Source organism: Canis lupus, chromosome 26 (genome assembly GCF_011100685.1).
Source record: "Canis lupus familiaris isolate Mischka breed German Shepherd chromosome 26, alternate assembly UU_Cfam_GSD_1.0, whole genome shotgun sequence".
In the NCBI taxonomy this organism is placed as follows: domain Eukaryota; kingdom Metazoa; phylum Chordata; class Mammalia; order Carnivora; family Canidae; genus Canis; species Canis lupus.
The window spans coordinates 34,774,931-34,795,957 of NC_049247.1; the positions used below are offsets into that span (position 1 = coordinate 34,774,931).

At 36.7% G+C, this 21,027-nt stretch overlaps 1 protein-coding gene across 2 annotated transcripts in view; it reads left to right on the plus strand.

The window, feature by feature from the left end:
• Positions 1 to 21,027, plus strand: part of PCDH15 (protocadherin related 15) — a 737,973-nt gene that overhangs the window by 700,173 nt on the left and 16,773 nt on the right. Inside the window, exons 28-32 of one of the 2 annotated variants that reach the window (XM_038576024.1) lie at positions 2,841 to 3,017; positions 9,866 to 10,084; positions 12,292 to 12,300; positions 13,176 to 13,328; positions 17,245 to 19,336. In XM_038576024.1, the coding sequence (XP_038431952.1) occupies positions 2,841 to 3,017; positions 9,866 to 10,084; positions 12,292 to 12,300; positions 13,176 to 13,328; positions 17,245 to 18,643 (1,957 nt within the window). In that variant the 3' untranslated portion in view covers positions 18,644 to 19,336. Of the gene's footprint in view, positions 1 to 2,840; positions 3,018 to 9,865; positions 10,085 to 12,291; positions 12,301 to 13,175; positions 13,329 to 17,244; positions 19,337 to 21,027 lie in introns of those variants that run through there. The other variant, XM_038576025.1, reaches the window with a different exon arrangement.

The window sequence follows — 21,027 nt, forward strand, 5'->3', positions numbered from 1 at the left end:
AATAATTTAAAGCAAAACATAAACATAAAGGCAATTTAAACATCGGTACTAATTTATATGAGGCAGTTCAAAGTAAGGGACTAGAAAGCCATATTTAAAAAAAAAAAATCGTGAGCTCGGAAACCTTTAGGATGCACCAGTGTAACCATGTACATTTGAAGAGCAAGGCTAAAGAGCCAAAAATGTTCCCGTTTTAAAAAGTTCAAATTTAATTTAACATATATTTATCTTAGAAAAGATAAGGAAGGCGTTCACGTTTGGATACCTTTTTCTTTATCATAAGAGATATTTCATTTTGGAGGATCTCTTAATTTTTAAGAGAAAAGAATTAATTCAGGGAGAAGACACTGCTACATGTTTTAAACGACATAACACATATTTAGACTTCATTAATTTATGATTCCCTGACATGATAAAGGAATTAATACAGCTATATTTCATTCCACATTTGAAGTCTTAGTCATGCATGATTCTGCAATATTCCGAGAAATACATAAAAAAAAAAAAAACACAAGCTCAATAGACAGGTTTCTGCATTGTAGGGAAACGTGGTTTATGCACATATAAACGATTTCCTTGGAACATGCTTAATCAATGTGTAAATGCACCGCAGCAGTCATAAATTATTAAAATCCGGTCCTGGGACAGATAGCCACCTTCTGCCATATATTTAACAGTGTGCTCGTATTTGGTTTTTGATTTGTGAACTGATATTACTGGTGAGAAATCTGCTTTCTTTACGATTCCACAATATCATTAAATGTCTTGAATGAATTAGAGGCTGGGGAGGAGTTTATTAATGCAAACATTTAAGCCAAATTAATAATAAGCATAATCATCTTTAATGGAGCAGCAACTGTGTGCTCAAAACTGTGCGGAGATTTGACAACAAGCATTAGTGCATTTATTGCACACAATCATCCTTCGTGGCAGATGAATTCCTCATTTTGTGGTTAAGGAGACTGAGCCTTTGGCGGCTTCTTACTGGTCTCAGATTTTGCATTTCATAAGTAAAGGAGCGGAAAGCCGAAGCCAAACATCTGTGTTCTCTTTACCACAATCATTCATGCCTGTACCAACTGAACTGTCAAGAGTGTAATGGGGTTTGATTCCCAGGCCTGCCTTTCTTTCTTTCTCTCTCTCTTTCTTTTTTTCTTTTTTTTCTTTCTTTCTTTCTTTCTTTCTTTCTTTCTTTCTTTCTTCTTTCTTTCTCTTTCTTTCTTTCTTTCTTCTTTCTCTCTCTCTCTCTCTCTTTCTCTCTCTTTCTTTCTTTCTTTTTTTTTTTTTTTTTTTTTTTTTTTTTTTTTTTTTTGGTTAAGGGAGCATAAGTCTCTCAGAAAAAGAATCCTAAAACACAGACAGAACACTGTTCCACATTCTTGTCTCCTCCTGCAGCCATTCTCTTCAGGTTCTGGGAAAAATGCATTCTTCTTTTCTTCATTGTTCAGCAAAGATCTCATCAGAAAAGATACTGTCAGGCACACAGACCTGTGGGTGTGAGCTGGTGAGAAAAGGAAGAGAATGAATAGTACTTTAATGAAAGGGACTTTGACTCTGCTGGTCCATATCCACTTAAAAGCAAACAGACAAAACAACTAAAAAGAAAATAAAAGCAAACAGACAGAGCCCTTCACTACCATCGGTCGTGTCCCCCGGTGTGGGCACCACACACCTGCCCCCAATGGCACCGCCACTTCCCAAGGCTCAGTGTCAGTGCTGCTCTTCGGACAAGGGCCAAGCACCCAGCCCCTTACAGCAACACTTTTTTTAAAAGAGCAGAAAGCAGGTCAGTGTTGGCCTCTGAAGTAAAAGCTATTTCCTGGAGTATTAAAGGACATTAGATGATATTGTGCCTCTTGCCCCCCACCCCTTGGAAAGGGCCTCACAAGGGGGACTCCAAACGGAGCGTCCAATCTATAGATGGATTTTAAAATACTTGCCATGCAGAGTTATTAAAATCAATTCATTTACATTTGAATGTCTATAAATATTTAATAATATACATTCTGATGTTAATCTACATATAGATATGAACTTAATATAAAGTTTTTAATAAGGAAAAGACATTAAGGAAATTGTCATTTGTGGCAATAGAGACCACAGACACTTACGTGGGAATAACTTGTAGTTCCAATTAAAATCAAATCATGCAATCAGAAAAAAAAAAAGTATTTTCCAGAAAATTACCTATAGATTAACATTGTTTCTGTCTTTTCTGTTGAATAGCATTGATTCTATGCCAAAAGATAGGTCTTTTAGTTGTTTGTATTCAGCCAAATAGCTTCTGAGATTTGCATGCGATGTTTCTCTTAACCTGGTAAACCTGCCATTGCAAACCACCTCTGCCTTCTCTCATTGCTGTCAAGCTCTAAGAGTCTTCATACCCTCAGGGAAACAAGTATCCTAGTCCTGGACCTTGATGTACAGCTATGTGCCATGTCTCGCAGAATCTGGTGGAATGTTGAATTTATAACATCAACCACGTGAACTCAAGAGTTCTTAAGACCCGTGGCTCCTGTAAATCGCACCATTTATACAATATACTTGGCAGTTCCCATGAGACATGTAAAGCTCAAATGGTATCATAAATTCAAAAAGTCTAGATTCAAACAGGACATGGTTGATGACCTCTTTCTACCTTATTCAGTTTCTAGCATCATCGGAAGTTAAATGCTGAAAAAATATAGAGAATTTTTTTCAAGTGTTCATAGTCAGTAAACATTAGCAAAAACCAGGCTGTCATCATTTTTCATTTACTAAATGTCATTTCAAGTTGAGAGTGATTTTTTCCCCCAGGAAGCCCGTCAGAATGTCATGTTTGTACTTTGTTTGATTTATAGGATTTTGGATCGCTATGTTCAGGAGCAAATCCCTGGTGCCAAGGTGGTGGTGGAGTCCATTGGTGCTCGCAGGCATGGGGATGCCTTTTCTCTAGAAGATTACACCAAATGTGACCTGACTGTCTACGCAATCGACCCCCAAACCAACAGAGCCATCGACAGAAATGAGCTTTTTAAGTAAGTTGTTTTATGGTCTCTAACAGCTTTCTGGTGACAATATCACCTATAGATGATCTTGATCTTTAAGTTTAAAACCCACCAAATTGTTGTTGAAAGTGAAGTGTGAGCAGGAAAACCAGAGATAGCACCCAGGGTCCTCATGCCTACAGGTGTTCAGGCCCAGGTATGGGCGAGAGTGACTTTGGAGGTCAGAAGGTCCATTATGAGCAAGATGCAGTCCCTAGAGATGGCCTCACACCATAGAGATGACCTGTACTCCTGCTCCCACGCCCCAGCCATCAGAAGGGGGAAAGCACTGAATCCTTCTGCAAGTGGCAGTTTGCCCGTGACAGTGTCGGTAGGCATGAATTTTAAGAATAAATCTAGCTTGCCTCTAGGTTTTATTGAATCAGCAAAAATTAGTATCCTTTTCTCCCTTGACTTGGCAGTGGGGGACAGAAGGGACAACCCCTTCCACCTCAGTCTGTACCTTCCATCTATTTATTTCATTTCTGGTGAATTTGAATAATTGAGTCACGAATCCTAAAAATAAAGAAAATGCAGAATTCTCAGCAAAACGCTGCTATTTATTCTCTCTCTCTCAAATTATTTAGAACACTTAGAGCGCTTTGTTGTTGTTGTTAGTTTCAGCTTTGCTCTGCTGACACCTAGTGTCCACCAGACTGTTGGACTGCAATTCTTATTTAAATTGAAATATATTTTTACTTAAACAGTATATATTGATATATAAATGTATGTATATATTCTAAATATTTATTGGTATTGGTGCATATAGATGTACCTGAATCCATAATTTCAGATGTTAGTTTTTCTTGGTCTATACATGTATATATATACACACTAAAGAGCACTAAATAAATATATACATATTCTAATTTAAATATATTTCCATATGTGGCTGCATTTACATATTTAGCAAATATCTATCTACCCGTTTATTTATTAAAACACATACATTCTGGGCAACCCGGGTGGCTCAGCGGTTTAGCACCTGCCTTCAGCCCAGGGCATGATCCTGGAGACCCAGGATCGAGTCCCACGTCAGGCTCCCTGCATGGGGCTTGCTTCTGTCTGCATCTCTCTGTCTCTGTCTCTGTCTCTCATGAATAAATAAATAAAATCTTTAAAAAAAAAAAAAACACACATTCTGAATTCAGTCTGTTCTGAATTTAAAGCTGTTCTTCAACAAAATTTCACTGCTGCTATTTTAGCTACAATGAGATAGTGATTTAATAGCAATTTAACTATAAAAGAGCCATATTTATTAAGTATGTTATTCATCAACGTAAATTTAATAGACATTTGGCCCATAGGCAAATAGTGTGTTAATCACAGTGGAAAGTAGAGATGACGGAGTAGTGACTTCCTCTCAAATTCTACAACCAACCTCCAAATGAAGTAGCATTTTAGATCTACCAAGCCAACTTTTGCATATTGTATTAATTTTACAATCATTGAGAAACTACATATATTCTATTGAACTGTCATTAACATTTATCTTAAACACAAGGTGTATTTTTACAAACATTGGTCTTATTTTTAAATATGATGTTAGGTTGTTTGAATGTAGGGAGTTTTTCCTACCTATAAAAACATGTTTTCTTTAGGCTGTTAGTGTAGCTTTAAAGAGAATTGGACATGTAAACATTTTAGAGGGAAACAGTTTGCAAACCGAAGCCAGTTGGTTTTCAACTGGCATAGGAAGTACAAGATGAACATTGTTCATTCTAAACAAGTTTTCCTGGGATGCCTGGGTGGCTCAGTGGTTGAGCATCTGCCTTTGGCTCAGGGCATGATCCCAGGGTTCTGGGATCGAGTCCCACATCGGGCTCCCTGCAGGGAGCCTGCTTCTCCCTCTGCCTCTCTCTGGTCTTTCATGAATGAATAAATAAAACCTTTAAAACAGTAAAATAAACAAGTTTTCCCAAACCTAGATTATACTGTAAAGAGTAAGGATAGAAATTCAGTTGAATAACTATTATAGCCAGGAAAGAAGGGAAAAATAGAAAATAACTATAAGTCAAAATTTTCTGTATTGATGAGAGGATGGAACGACCATGAAGTATTAAAGCTTTCCCTTAGCAGCTTGAGCGAATAGCTGAAAGACACTATAATAATAGAAGTCTAATATGCTATTAATTATTAATTAATATAATAATCTAAGCCCTAGAATGGTTCCTTGAAACATTCCATAATGAATTTATAGAGATATATTTCATAATCCAAGGCTCATAATGCACCGATATTATCTCTCCTGTAGTTATGAAAACTATTCGTTTTTAACACTGAACAAATATACTAGAACATTAAGATGATCCCTTAATGCCCAGACCAATGGAAATAGGATTATTCTTTCAACTTCCCTTGATCCTAAAACCTAAGCTTCTGAGATGTTGGAATTCTCTGGCCAAAGAATTAGGAACAAACAAACAACAACATATTCTCCGCAAAGAGTTCACTTTGACTTTTATAAACCGATGTAACTATTTCAAAATGTTACTTTAAAGTTTATAAATGCGGAGGAGACTAGAATCACTAAAATGACATTACTTATTTTGTTTTGTAAGGTTATGAGTATTTTGATTTTTGTTGTCTTCGGTTATCTGAATCACTTCGATTTTTTGCAGTAAATATACGTTACGTTATCCTGCTTTCATTCTACTTGTGGTTCTTCGAGTTTCTTGAATCTGCATTTTGGTTTAGGTTTTTTTTATTATTATTTTTTAACATTGTTCCCATTTCTGGAATATCCTTAGACCGCATCTTTTAAAATATTTCTTGGAACCTATATTCTCTTGCTTCTCATTCTGGAACTCTAATTAAAATTCTTTTTTTTCCAAGTTTCTGGATGCTTCCTATCCTCGTCCTCCTCCTCTTCTCGCCCTCTTCTCTCTTTGTGCTTTACCTCAGATAATTGCTGTTGCCTTGGTTTCAAGTTCACGGATTTATCTGTTAGCCTGTTGATGTGCTCATTAAAGGAACTCTTCATCTTTCTCTCTTTTTTTAAAACAAAGTCTTTCATTTCCATTTGGTTCTTCTTACTGTTTCTTCCACTTTATTGAACTTCCCATCACTTCAAGCATGTTTGTCGCTTTCTGCTGGCTTCTGTGAAGTACTAAGCGGAGCTGTATCAAAGTCTGTGTGATGTCCCAGCATCTGGGCTGTGTCTTGTCTGGCTTCACTGCTATCTCTTCGCAGGCCCTGGGAGCCTGTGCCACTGGGGGCCTCTCTGCATCCTCCCTTCAGGGCAGACTCTCTCCCTTACTGCTTGGTTCCCCTCTCAGGGTGGAGAGGCACCAAGGTGGGTATTTGCTTACACCTTGTCCCCAGAAGCAGAAGAGTGGGTTTAGCCTGACCCCTAGGGCTTGGGATCCTTCCTCCCCCCTCCTTCTGTGGCTTAAGGCCCTTGCTCTGTAGGAGATACAGGATGGGAGAAGTGCAGGGTGCCCCAGCCAGAGCTGCTTGCTCCCTGTAACCATGCACTAGAAGGGGATGCCTCTTCTGTCTCCGGCCTTGTCTCTAGGTTACCTTATGGAGGTCCTTGGAAAACAGTTTGCAAGGGAGTACAATGCCAGCCCCTCTTGTGTGCGTGGGTCTCTTATGCTGATGTTAAATGTTGGTGCATATTTATCTTCTAAATATTTATGAAAATTTTAGCTCACTTCCAGGCACCAGGGTGGCTCAGTCTGTTGAGCATCTGCCTTCAGCTCAGGTCATGATCTCAGGATCCTAGGATCCAGCCCCACATCAGGCTCCCTGCTCAGCAGGGAGTCTGCTTCTTCCTCTGCGCGTCTAGTACCCCACTTGTGTTTTCTTTCTCTCTCTCTCTCTGTCTCTCTAATGAATGAATACAATCCTTAAAAAAAATAGCTCATTTCTTTTTCTTTTTCTTTCTTTCTTTCTTTCTTTCTTTCTTTCTTTCTTTCTTTTTTTTTTTTTTTTTTTGGCAGCCACCTTTACCTTGTTCTGTGAAAGGTGAAACAATGCATGGTCTCTCCCTGTGCAGGAAACTCACTGTTTAGAATTTGGCATTTTATGTGCAAAAAAAAGTTATTTTATGATTATCTATTTGACTTTTTTGTCATCAGCATGGGAGCCACAGGCTCTTATGGCTTTCTGTACCCTCAACAGAAACAGACGATATTACTTTAAAATAGAACTTAACTAAATATTTGTTTAAAAAAGCAAAGACAATTTTAGCTCATGCACTTTTTTGTACATTCAGCCTGTTTAACATTGTCTGTCCAGAAGGCAAATGAGAAATGGAGAAGGTAGGAAAATCCTGGATACTCTACAAACTGCATTTATAATACAGTGTATAAGAACACATTTATACTTTAAAATAGAATCTGAATACCAAGTTCTTATAAAGCTTCTTTCAAATTCCCAAGATCCACATGGAAGCTAGCTCTGTCCCCAAATCAGAGAAAGTATAAAACAAAAGCCTAAAGGTCTGAGGCCACGTTTTCCACCTTAGGGTGGAAACCTCCAAACTTGCCTGAAATTCAGAGAAAACATCTGAAAAACAAATGGACAGTATAAAGTATATGCATAACCGCAGAGCACATTAAGGAAAAGAAAAAAAAAAGATACAAATTATAAAAGAGATCAAAATAAATTTAAAAGACAATGAAGATACAACCTGACAATTGTCGGGTGTCTCTGAGGTAAAACACTGTAGTCCTTATCACAGAAACATAAACCAAAAATATAATGAAAAGATTCCATTACTTTCCCAGACAAAATCAATGAAAATGTTGTCATGTGCCATTGAAAAGTATCTGAATATGTTTTAATACCATTGAAACACAAAAGTGACTCAATTATAAAGAAACAAAAAATCAGATAAGCCTTAGACCTCCCATATCCACGATAAAATGGTAAAAGGTGATAGGAGTCAAATCCACAATTTTTTTTTTAAGGAAACCTATTATGTCTTAGGAATTTTTACCTTGGTAAACTCTTCTGTGTGGAGAAAGCAAAAAGAAGGATATTCTAGAGTAGGTATGGGTTCAAAGCAATCAACTCTTCCAGGAAACAGTGACGACATTTACCTAAGTTGAAAATAAACCAAAATAAATATGGAAATAACGGAGTTCTCGTAGTGTAACAAGACTATCAAATCTTCCCCCGGGTGGGAGGATGTCAAATGCAAGAATCCTGTAGATGTGTGGTTCGTCTAGAGGATCCCGCAGGCTTTGGGTGGATTCTTTCCCCCAAACTAACCATCTTCCTCTACTTTAGATTCTTCCTAGTTTCTAATAGCGTCTTCTTGCAACATGACCTCTTAATCTGTACTTTATCTGGAACTTCTTACTCTATCTGATAAATAATCCAAACAAAATGTTGTACCATTCAATCCTAGCACTTGGAAACAACAGTTAAATCTTTATTATATTTTTTAACATGCCTAAAAATAACTTAGGAAGGTTGCTATAAAAGTGTATTTTATATCTACAAAATAATATTTGTAAAAAATAAGAAATAGGACAAAAATCCTGTCTTACATTATCATATGAAAACTTGAGTAAAAACATGTGCTCCCCCTCAAACTAAAATTCAGTTATCTGAGCCATTGGGTCTTTCTTTCTTTTTTTTTTTTTTTTCTCCATCGGGTCTCTTAAATGCAATGTCGAATAGACAAGCCACTGGAATTCGTATCTGGTATCTGTTATCTCTTTAATTTTTCTGTGAGGAAGCTAGGCACCCTGTGCAGTGGATAGAAAGTCAACGTGATCAGTCAGAAAATTAAAATTGTAAATGTCAAAAGGGATAAAACAGACTGTAAGATACATGAGCGTGGCGCTCTTTGTTATCATAGGATGGTGAAATTTGGGGCCATTTAAAATTTCCTCTTCCCCATTTCTTTGTGTTTTTCACATCTTCAATGTAAGTGTGGTGATTTATATTATGCAATCGATTTCTAAAATAATAGTTACGTGTAACAAAATCATTCAGTCTAATAAAATTAAATAACAGTTATTCCTTAATTATCCCCTCTACCCCAGTATAATGCCCGTAATGTAGGAACTACGTTATTTAGGGGAAAGGCTTGCAAGAACTGTTTGGTTAAATTGCCTAATTCCTGTCCTCCTGAGTGATTTGCTATCTGTGTCATTTATACCGTCTTCTCTTTCTAGGCAGGAAACACCTTTTACTTTGTTCACCTTTTGCCCACAAAATGTCATTTTGGTTTGGGATCTCAGAGCATCCACATATAAGACAAATGGAGACTTTTGAGCCTAACGGCTGGGTCGGTGTCTCAGATTTGTGACCCTAACTGTGTAGCTTTATGGCCTGCAGCAAACTAGCATTATAATGTTCTGTTCTGCAGGATTATTCTGGGGACCCAAGCAGACACAATGCACGATATAATGTTCACCTATGCTATCTGTAATTTAGAATACTTATTCACCCAAATAACTTAATAACGTAAGTGATTTCAACATAGTGATATTAAGTCTGATGATGTTGATAATTACTTTTTTCAAGTCTGTGAGCATATTTAGGTAAGAGTCATTAATAATATCTTTGATACGTGTAGATAGGTGGCCGTTTGTTGCTTTTTATTGCTCTTGCTTTTTATATATTTTTATATATTCATAAGACTGACTCAGTTTGTATTTCAATTAAAGAAAATGTTAAAAGTTAGGACAAATTTATTTTTTAAATATTAAACATTTAATAAAAATCATAACAAGATATTATAAAATTATCCTTTGAAATATGTTTCATATTTCACAAAAATATTTTCAAGAAAATACTAAAAGACACTACAAAATTATCTTTAAAAAAACTTTTTGTATGTTAACGTCACTGATTTGACTATTTATCCAACAATAAAGATTTTTGGATGGCAAACTACTTGATATCAATAAAGACTTTCAGCCGCATTATGGGGAAGGAGGACGCATTTTGGAGATCCGGACTCCAGAGGCAGTGACCAGCATTAAAAAGCGAGGAGAAAGTCTGGGCTACACAGAAGGGGCCTTGCTGGCGCTTGCCTTCATCATCATCCTCTGCTGCATTCCTGCCATTTTGGTCGTTCTGGTCAGCTACAGACAGTAAGTATTCTTCGATTGGAACATAGCCTCATCAAAAGGCCACCCCCAGTGACATGGTTTTGTAGTTGTAGGACAGAAATGGTGCGTATCTTTTGAGGACTGCTATATCCTCCTTGCATTAAATGGCCCTCCTTTAAGGGAAAATAAAACAAACTTCCAACATTTTCCACCAATTACTCAGCGTTCCCATTCTTCTGATCGGTTCTCATCTGATGGGACCATCAGGTAAGCTCCTGTGGCCGTGTTCATGCTCTTCATCAGGTTTGGAGCCTCAGGAAAAAAAAAGTAATAGGGATCTTAGGGAAGCGTCATCTGCAGGGGAATGCCACATGCAGATATGCCCCGTCTAGAGGATGGTGTGCAACCTAAGTACACTGTCACAACAGCATTTTATCCGGGCTTTTAAATTTGCATCTGTGTAAATGATCGGTGTTGGTAAAATCATTTAAAAATCGTAGTATGCCATCTGTGATTTTCCATGAGGTTTCTTCCTTCCTGGATAATCCTACTAGGACCTATGTTGTAACATAGGACAGGATATCCTGGCTGTGAAGGCCTTACATTTTCATTGTTCCTACAGGCCAATACCTCCACTTAAAATATCGAAATTTGTCTTATGTAGATCCTTCAAAAGAGTTAAGTAACCATAGCTAATTTTAGCCTTTGTATTTGAAGGAATTTCATTGCTATTCTCTATTTGACACTAGGTGTGGGGAACCTGGGGAGCCTTTGTGTTTGAGGACTAGGCATTTAAAATATATCCCAATTGATCGTGATTGGTGGAAACAGTTGTGGAATCAGTTAAGAAGAGAGGTTAGCCCTAAGGGTGCCATAGAATGCAAATAAATAACAGGCAGTGATTGTAAATCATACAAATTACTTGACAGAACAGAGAGTAAGAAATGATCATAGAACTGTCCCTCTCATTTGAAACTCCCACAAGGAAAGCACTGAAATAACACTTATGTGTTCTTAAACTGTTCTTTGTTCTCTAACACAGAATTTTCTTTGGAATTCAACAAGGCAAGGAATTTGAACTTATTGAACAGTATGAAGATGCGATAGGAATATTTTTCATCACAAAAGCAATAGCAAAGTTGCAAATCCAACATTTAGTGTGATATATCGGAATCTGAAGTATCCATAACAAATCAGTTGATACACCAAATCTAAAGCCTATGAACAAACCTAAGAGTGGGCAAATGCTTTTAAATTATTAAGCCATCAAGCCAGTATTAATTTTCATGTTAAAGATAATCTACACTACAGTTACTCTTGTTCATTGCCATACTTCTCAAAGCAATCCTGCTCACAACAGCATCAAGGAGGAGACTTCTTATATTTGGCACACAATGCAGGGATCAAAATTAAAGCATCCGGGACGTTATACTCTCAGTGGTCTGAAATTTAACAAACCACTAAGGTGCTTAGCCTTTAAACATTTTGTAGATGGATTTAATTATTTTAAACAATTAAGTTCAGTAATCAGCTCAACAGTCAATGAATCCATTTTAGTTGCTGCTTTTTGTAGACTAACAGAATGAAGCAAAATGAGTTTTGCACTGCTCATGTTTCAAAGTAACATTCTAATACTTAAAAGATCTAACTTTCGTACTTTTATACTCTGCTTGTGAATTAGACCAGAATGGATGGCTATTCATTCATATTAACATTCGGTTGTGAAATTCATTGAACATGGAAAAGTAAGGGGCAGAAGTGAAAAAAAAGTGCCATGGATTCACCACGCCAGGAGTGTCACCTTGCAATTCCAGTGTCTGGTTCAATATTCAGGGTTTAATCTTCGTCCAGACTTGCTGCCTGATTCATCCCTGTAACATCCTCCAGGCACAGGAAGCCAAGAAGCCAATTACTGAGATCAGATCATCCTCACTATTCCATTTTTCTATCAGAGTTCAAATTCATCTATCCATGTTTCCATCCAGGTTTTCTTCCTCCATTTAGTTCATTTCTTTGTCTCCCTGTAATGAGTGTTTTCACAGCTTGTGTGGTGTTGACAGCCATAATAAGGTGCTCCCTCATTCTTATTTTCTGAATTGAAATACTTGGTTTCCCTAGTGTGTCATTAAGAGTTTAACCAGTAAATTATTCATAATTTAGACTATATCAGATGTTAAAATATTTTGAATGCAGTCCTTCTAATGTAGCTTTCTCTCTTTTTTTTCTTACTCATTGCTTTTCGAAAACAGGTTTAAAGTGTAAGTATAATTAATATCTTGTATATGACTTTATATACTATAAAAAGAAAAATCCCAGATACTACTGATAAAGCAGTCAGCCTGCCCACCACCAAGACCTATTTGTCTGTCTTCTATTTGCAGGGTGTGTATAGTTTTTAGTTCAAATTCCCTTGTGCTTTTTGGATATGTGGAATCGAGCTGGTTTCTCACTCTGGGATGCAAGGGAAGAAATGTGAAAAAGACAGTTTGCTCTGATAGTTTGCACACTTTGAGATCTTGGTTTTGAGGAAGGAAGGAGCTAAACGGCTGGTGTCCAGGATATTCAGAAAGAGCAGGGAGGCTCCCGGGCAAGAATCACAGCTGTCCTGGCTATCCAAAGAAACAAAACCCAGCTGCATCTCTCCACTTTAGGACAGAAACCCTCCGTAAACTGCAGAGCCCCTCCAAAGTCATGTCAAAAATGTTCCAAATCATTTTAAATGAAATAGCTTTCTTTAAACAGATGGAAGATGAATGATAAAGAAAAATTGTGTATCTTCAACATCAGGCATCTGCAGCATGCCTCCCACTGGGGAAGAGATCCCATCAATAAGCACCAGTCATCCATCCCATTTTTATAGATAGTTTGCCCCCTACCTCTACTATGACTAGTTCACTTAGCTTGCAGATATTTCTATGAGTTCTACCTATTATTTTAGGGTAAATATTTTTAAAAAAGATCTGAAGGGGATGGGGGTATACCAGAAGGATACTCTGCGTGGCCGCCTCTGTAATTTTACCAATTTCTAAGTCCGAATATTCGTGTTCACGGTGTGTTTGGTGGGTTCCTATGCTAACTGGCCAGCGTGTAATTTCTAAAATGAGTTTTCCAAAACATCCTTGCCTTACCAAAGCCGCCAAGCCGAGTGCACCAAGACGGCGCGCATCCAGTCGGCCTTGCCCGCGGCCAAGCCCGCCGCGCCCGCCCCTGCACCTGTGGCCGCACCCCCGCCGCCCCCGCCGCCCCCCGGGGCGCACCTGTACGAGGAGCTGGGGGACAGCACCATGTAAGTACCCTGCAGCCGCTGACACACAGGTGTGCAGGTGTGTGTGCAGGATGCTGGGGGGTGAGTATGTCATTGCCACCTGATGCGGGAATGCACGCTAATTACGACTTGTTTCTTGAAAAAAAGAGAGAGAGACTCACAAAATCGTTAAGATGAGAACCTAAGGAAAAGTTGCATTGAAAATAACCAAAACAAAAAACAAAAACAAAACAAAAAGAAAATAACCAAAACATGAGAAGAAAAAAAAGCCAACATTAAAAACTGAATAAGAGAAAAGAAGTACTGCAATGGAGGTGACATTGCAGATGACGAGCTTTAATCTGCAAACCTTCACAATTAAGCAGGTTATAGTCTTTTCTCCCAAATTAAAAACACATTCAGGAGAAAGATTATTTTATTCCTCATAGGAAATAAGGAAAAATAAGGCATAACCATAAACTAGTAATTCCTGATTTAGTATCAAAAGCCAACTCCTATTTGGTAGTTTAAAACCAATATTGTGGTCTAAACTCATACACTTTTTAAAGATACTATCTTGGGATGTCATAAGGTAGAGTGATTAAAATCTGCATGAAAATCTGAAACCCAAATAAATAATTAAATAGTAAATATCCAACCACTTAAAGAATATGCTTTTCATTATATTCCTCTTAAAAGAGACTGCTGTCATAGCTTAATATTGCTCCCATGCTATTTGGAACCTCTAAGCAACGTTAAATCATACACATTTGGAAAACTTTTAAATTGCCATGAAAAGATGTCACAGATGTTTCCATAACGCTACCCACATAGCCTGATTCCTTTCGGACTTATTCAGCTTGCTGATGCTTTAAACAGTTTTTGGACATGAAATGCAAAACAAACAAAGGATAGTATAAAATTTTGATTATTACTGAATTAAATTATATCAAAGACACCTTTTATTAACTGGAATTTAGTGGAGTTGAAGGATGAAAAGACATTACTTACTGTGTTACATTTGTAGCATTTACTAGTAGGAATAAAGCAAGCCGCAAAAATTATGAAATTTACCTTTTCATGGGAAAACTGGTTTTAAACACATGTATCAGTATTATTTGCCATATTAATACTACCGTACAAGGTGATGTTAAGAAGTTTTAAAAATGTCAAAACTCATTTTAATGTTGCATATCTTAACACTAACATTGAATTTAATGCTTGAGAGTTTAGTGTTTGAGATTCTATTTTTAAAATGATATAATGCAGGATTCATGCTTTAAATATAGTTTTTAAATCTTTTGATGAATTGAAAATGATGGTCTTTTTTTTGAATTACTGGTGAATGCAGGAATTGAGCCAATACGATTTGATTCTCTTCATATTAACCACTTCTCTCCAGCAAAAAATATTCAGAAGACAAAAAAAGACTTATGTGTAAAGTTGTTTCACTTGAAATTAGTGAGGGATATATATTCATTTTTACTTAACAAAAGAAAGTATACTATTACATCATCTGGAATCAATATAGTTTGATGTGATCATTTTCAAATAGCAACACTTAAGGACTACTTTTATTTGAAAAAATTGTGGTAGACTTAGAGTATTTTGCAATTAATATGTATTCAATGAAGTGTTTTGAGTTCTGCACATTTAAATATCTTTAACAAATGTTTAACCTATCTATTTAAAAACTTTATATACAGGGATTCTGAACATAAGTTACTAGAAAATGGACTAACTCCAAATGAATTATTATCAAATTTAAAAGAAAAAAAAATCAAAGGTCATTTTGAAAAAAATCTTAATGATCTAATTCATAACTTCATACAGATTCAACAATCGCTCTGTGACAGTCATTATAGTACTCGTATATTTACTTTCTTGTAGACAATTTGTATATCTTCTTTATAAATCAGTGTGACTAATTTTTCAGTTAGGACATAGAAACAATTCTTAGAATCTCATTTAAAATACCTGTTTTGGGATTGAAATCAGCCATGTATAATGAAAGTGAATTTTAGGTATGTATAGGAAATGGATAGTTGGCTATTTTATGTGATGAGACAACCAAATAAATGCCAGATGATTTTATCTGAAATATTATTACATATCATCCTTAGGAGTAAATACAAAGAAAATATAAAAACATGCATTTTCTTTTCTGGATATACATAGTAAATGTTTAAAGCAAGTTCCTGTTAATATTTTCCTAATCACCTCAATTTAACTATAGTTCAAACTCTTCTTCTTTTTTTTTTTTTTTTTTTTTTTTTTTTTCTGTCGCATGTTTTCTCTTTCCCACCTGTGGATACATAGGCATAAGTAAGTAAATAATATCATTCTAATACAAGGCATTAGGGAAAAAAAGATACAAGAGAATAGATTAAGTTTTACTCTGAACATAGTAATCTTCGTCTTTTCCCATGGAGTCGTTTGCTTTTAAAAAGAAATTTCTATCTTCCGTATCTCATTCCCTTTTGGTATCTTGGAAACCTGTGCCTACCAAGAAGTGTATCGAAATTCTCACTTTTAATTTGTTAAAAGTATTTCAAGATATCTCTCAGTCAAAAGTGATGCAGTTCCATTATATACACAGTTCTTTCCAACAAAAAATTAAACCAAGAACAAATCCATTTCAAAAATTACCCAATAATGTGCCAAGTCCATTTCTAAAAAATGACTTTGCTGTCTGTTTAATCAAAATTGTCTATCCTTCCCAAATTATCTAGATGGGCCTGATACCGCAAGTCCACCTGTGAGGAGTCTCCCTTCATAGTTTGTATCTTTGTGAACTGACACAATGACAACTTTGGCTTTATATGGCATTTTATTGCCTCCCCTGTCATTCTGATTTTTCAAAGTGGTCACTTAATTTTTATTCACAGTATTTCCTTTAATTTCATTCCTTCTGTGTTGGTAAATATTAAATGTTACTCGGTTTGAGCTTGAGAGCAAAGTCTGATGAGAGACTAATCAAAACCAGCCAGCCTTCCTGGGGAAAGGTCCCGCTGCTTTCATTGGAGACACTTGCTTATGTCCCTTCACTTAGTAGATTTTATTTATCACTCTGGCCACCCTAAGTCAGCGTCAGTGTATGAGCAAATCCAGGGGTATCAAAATTACATTCTTTGAACATAAATCTTTTCATTAAAGTCAGTCTTGACCAAAATTTGATGCAGATCACATTCAAAATAAATACCAACAGCCCCTCTTCTTATTTGTAATGTTTATTGCATTTTAAAACTGATTAAGCTTAAAACCAAAATAAAAGGAAATAATCTCAAGATTATAGCATAAATTCAATTCCTCAATTGTGATTTTGACCTCTGTGAGAAATTCTCCCACCTGTCCTTGGAGACTTTGATTCTCTAATCTGGGAAATAGAAAACTCCTTTCTGTATTCTCTTGTAAGCTTTATCCTCAGATGAGAGTGTACTTTAGCTCCAGGACAGAATTACTGAGATGAGAGATAATGGTACTGAATCAGATACAGCTAAGGATCCTTCTCCCCAGTCAGCTCTGAGCATCCTCAACCAAAGCAAAGGATGGGAAACCATTAGCCAAAATGCTGGTTTGCAATTTGGAAAATCATGATTTCTACATAAGAGAACTGTTACGTGTGGCCAGGGATACTTGGCTGTATCAAACTAACTGGAAAACAAAAACAAAAACAAAAACAACAAAACAAAACAAAACAAAACAAAAAACAGTCTACAGATTGTTGCATTTTCTAAAAGAAAGAAAAAAAATGTCTCATGCTACGCACAGCTCTCAAGCTTTTCTTGCTCTGTCTTTCTGAGAACAGGGACATGAAAGTAATGTCTTGCTTCAGTAGATTAGTGTTATTTGGCCTTTTATATTTTGAAGTAGTAATGCGAACCATAAAGACACCTTTCTCATGAAAGCTATGTCACGACCTGTTTCCTTACATTTCATTATCTTCTTTTCTTTCAAGTCTTTTCCTTCTCTACCATTTCCAACAAAGCAGGGGAGATAAGTCAGTCTCAGAAGACAGGAAAAGTCCACACAGTGTGATGCCTTTTCCTTCCAGCACTATTGAGGCTCACAAGCAGGCTCATGTAGATGGATCCCTTAGGAACAACCAGCCCAAGTCAGCAAGGAAGTTCACACTGATGTCTGAGGAGGACGCCTTCAGTCTCCACAGTACTCTTTATAAGGAAGCTGTAGATCCAAGACCAACAAACTCCGACTTTTTACTAAGAACAGATTTTATAGACTCATTTTTGCCCAAAACACAAGCCAGGAGTAAGTCCCTGAGGGGCCCAAGGGAAATGTTTCAGAGGATATGGCATCAGCCAGTGTGCTTCCCTCAGAGACCAGTGTGGGAACTTCCCAGGAGGCCAGAAACCCTAGAGCTGGAGCCACGGAGGAGCCGCAGGCCGGAAGGTGGGAAGGAAAGCCCTGGAACCCCTCCAAACCAGAGAGGTAGTAGGAACCCCCTGCCTGCAGCTGGAGAATCCAGTGTGCCCGAGACAGGAGAAGCAAGGCCAGGCCAGCCCCTGCTCCCACGTGGAGCACAGCATGTGGAATCTCTGTCTTCAGACTCCTCATTTCTCTCTCCTTCGTCTCACTCCTCCTACTCCACTTTGACAACTGTTTCGAGAACTGTGGAACTCCAGGCAGAACCTGATGTCATCATCTCTCCCGCGGACTGTTCTTTGGAACTTTCTCCTTCAATGCCCTGCATTTTAAATTCCCCGGTTTTTAGGAGAGAGATGCCCACATGTCTGTTGACAGTTGAAGCCGGAAGGAACATTTTCGAAATCCTTCCCAAACCACCAAACATCTCTCCTCCGCCTGCCCCTCCTCCTCCTCCTCCTCCTCTTCCTCCTCCACCTCCATTTCTCCCACTTTCCACCCCACCTTCTCCTCCCTCTTCTTCTCCATCACCTCTTCTACCTTCACTTCCCTCCCTCCCCCCACCATCCCCTCCTCTTCCTTCTCCTCTGTCCCCTCCGTCTTGGGCTCCATCCACTACGTGTGTCTGTGTACCAGTTGTGAAGCACACTGTCAGTGTGACACCTACCGAGGACGTGGAGCCCTCTGTCGCACAGCTACCAGCATCCACGAGCGTGTGTGACACAGACCCCCAGAAACAACCAAAGGGCATCCTCAAGCATATAAAAAACTTAGCGGACCTTGAAAAGTCAGTTGCTAACATGTACAGTCAAATAGAAAAAAACTTTCCAGCAACACACAGCTGGAAACTAGAGACAAGTTGCCCTCCAGAGAGAGAAAATGTGGACGTGACGTCTCAACAACCCCAGGGGAATTTGCACAGTTTTGCCGAGGAAACGGAGAACCAATCTCACAGTCAATCTACTTCACTGTAATGCTGCTTTTCCTATCTTAACTGGACAACTCTTCTGTTGACCAAAATTTTCGAGCGCAGGCAAATTCGAACATTAAAGAAGATTCCATTCTTTTACCCTAAACTCAGTGCAATGCTGTTTTTTTCCTCATTTTTTTACTTTTAAAGATTATTAACCTCATCATTTCTAACTCATATTATAGATTTATAATTTTCTTAACTACGAAGTAGCATTATTTGTCTGCATTTATTTAAAAAGTAAGTAATTTCAATCTATTTTTCAATGGGAATATGTGGGCAAGAAGGTTAGATATTCAGCTTTAACCAATGGCTTCTTAGCATGTTAATACAGTAATGTCTACATTGATGTTTTGATCATAGTTTTATTTTACTGCTCCAGGAAAAAAAAAAAAAAAGCAAACTGTTAAAATAATCTAAAAAATGCTATTATAGGTTCTGTTCTTTCCTTGAAGCCTATGTATCTGGTAAGATTAAACATTCCCAAAGTAAAAATGTTATGTAACCGGAAATGTAGGATTTGACAGACATGATGATATTCCAAAATAAATCCCAGGTGCTACAAGATGTAGTCATCTGTTTTCTTACAAGAACAGTCTTTACTCTGGCTTGCTTTTATCTTACTAGTATGCTTATACACTTGAAAAATCTTTTACTTTTTCAATTAACTGTCTTATTCTATTTCTCATTGTGCTTTCTCTTCTCTTCTTTATAATGAAAATAAATCTTGACTTGTTGGCTTTTGTAAGACATTTCGTTGTTCCCACAGATGTTTAAAGAGGTCTTCAGTTTTGCTTGACCACATTATGATGATAACATCTCATAATTATAATTTTATCAGGAGGTTCTTCAAAGAAAATATTTATCTCCAGTTTAATAAAGAAATTCTCATCAGTTTCATCAAAATGAGGTTAAATAAATGTCTACAAAGGCTTATCTAGTATGAGTTAATTTATTATGTGATTGATGAAAATTATAAATATTTTTATGAAGTTTATCATTAATATAAAATGTTTACCTACCAAAATTTTAGAGAAGTATATTGGCTTCATTTCTAGTTACCTTTTGTTACTCTGGATAAATCATCCGAATTTAGTCGTACAAATAAAATCTAAACCTTTTAAATAGAAATCAAGAAGGAATATATCTAGTGAACAGTCATCAGTTTTTTATAGGCCTTTACTCTTTGTTAGGCAAAGGTGATGAAAATTTATACTTAAGAAAGAAATTTTATGTTGTAGTTGTTTTCAGAACTCAACTCAATTAAATTCTTGGAGGCATCAGCTCAGCTAAGTGCTATGTTCCTATCTCTTTAATGAAAGCTACACTTGACCAACAAGTAATTAGGCTGTTTTCCCATGTAACACACGGAATACATTTTATTTACTGGAATTCCCCACTTTGAATACAAGTGTAATTATGTGACCTATTAGTTTTAATATTGTAGAAGATAAAAGTCTGCACATAAAAACAAAGCACAATTTCAAAATAGAGTCAAAAGTCTTGCTTGATAACTTCCATCGTAAGTATATTAATATAGGGTCAGAGTCTAGTAGTGCATCATTTCAAAGGTTTTGTTCAGCTCCTACATTATGTGATATTCCTTCAAGAATTTGGTTTGTCATCCCCGAATTGATAGTATCAGATTTTTTTTTTTTAAAAAGCCTATAAATCTAATTATTTTCATTAGCTCCTCTGCTTCAGATTCTTTTCATCCAAATCAAGAGTAATTTCCTTCTTGGGGTTCTTGAACATGATTTTTTTCTCTCTTTCACTGAAACACTTCAGTTGGAGTTTTTGTTGGCAGCTGGTCATATGCATGAGAACTTGTGCTATTTGGCGGACTCTGACAAGGTATTATTCATGATTGTGTAAGCCTTTAATATGACTGTGTGTTTTTTAAAGCTATTTTGTACCCGCTTTTTGAATACGTGAAAGAAATTCTTTGATAATGTATTCTCTAATTTCAAACAAATATTATAGAAACTCCAAATAACAATTTTATGTAGGTATCTACAGCCTTACTGAATTTATAATACTTTCTGTAACATTTTTATAATATCTGTTTAGCCTGAATATTTTATTAGTATCTTACACTTTTCAAATGAAACATCCATTCCCATGTTTTATATCTAGTTTTTTACTTGCACATTCTATTTAGAGATCTCTCTTCATCATAAAAGTCAGTTAGAATGCCTTCTTCATGAGACCTATATTCTTTGAGTACACAGGCCATGATATTCCTGTTCTCGAATCTTGAGTCCCCACAACCTGACAACCAAGCTCCAGAAAAAGAATATCATTTTGTATCTTCTGCATTCAATATATTCTAATTAAAGAATTAGAAAGAAGAATAAGAAATTGTTAGATATCTTTTTAAATGACGAA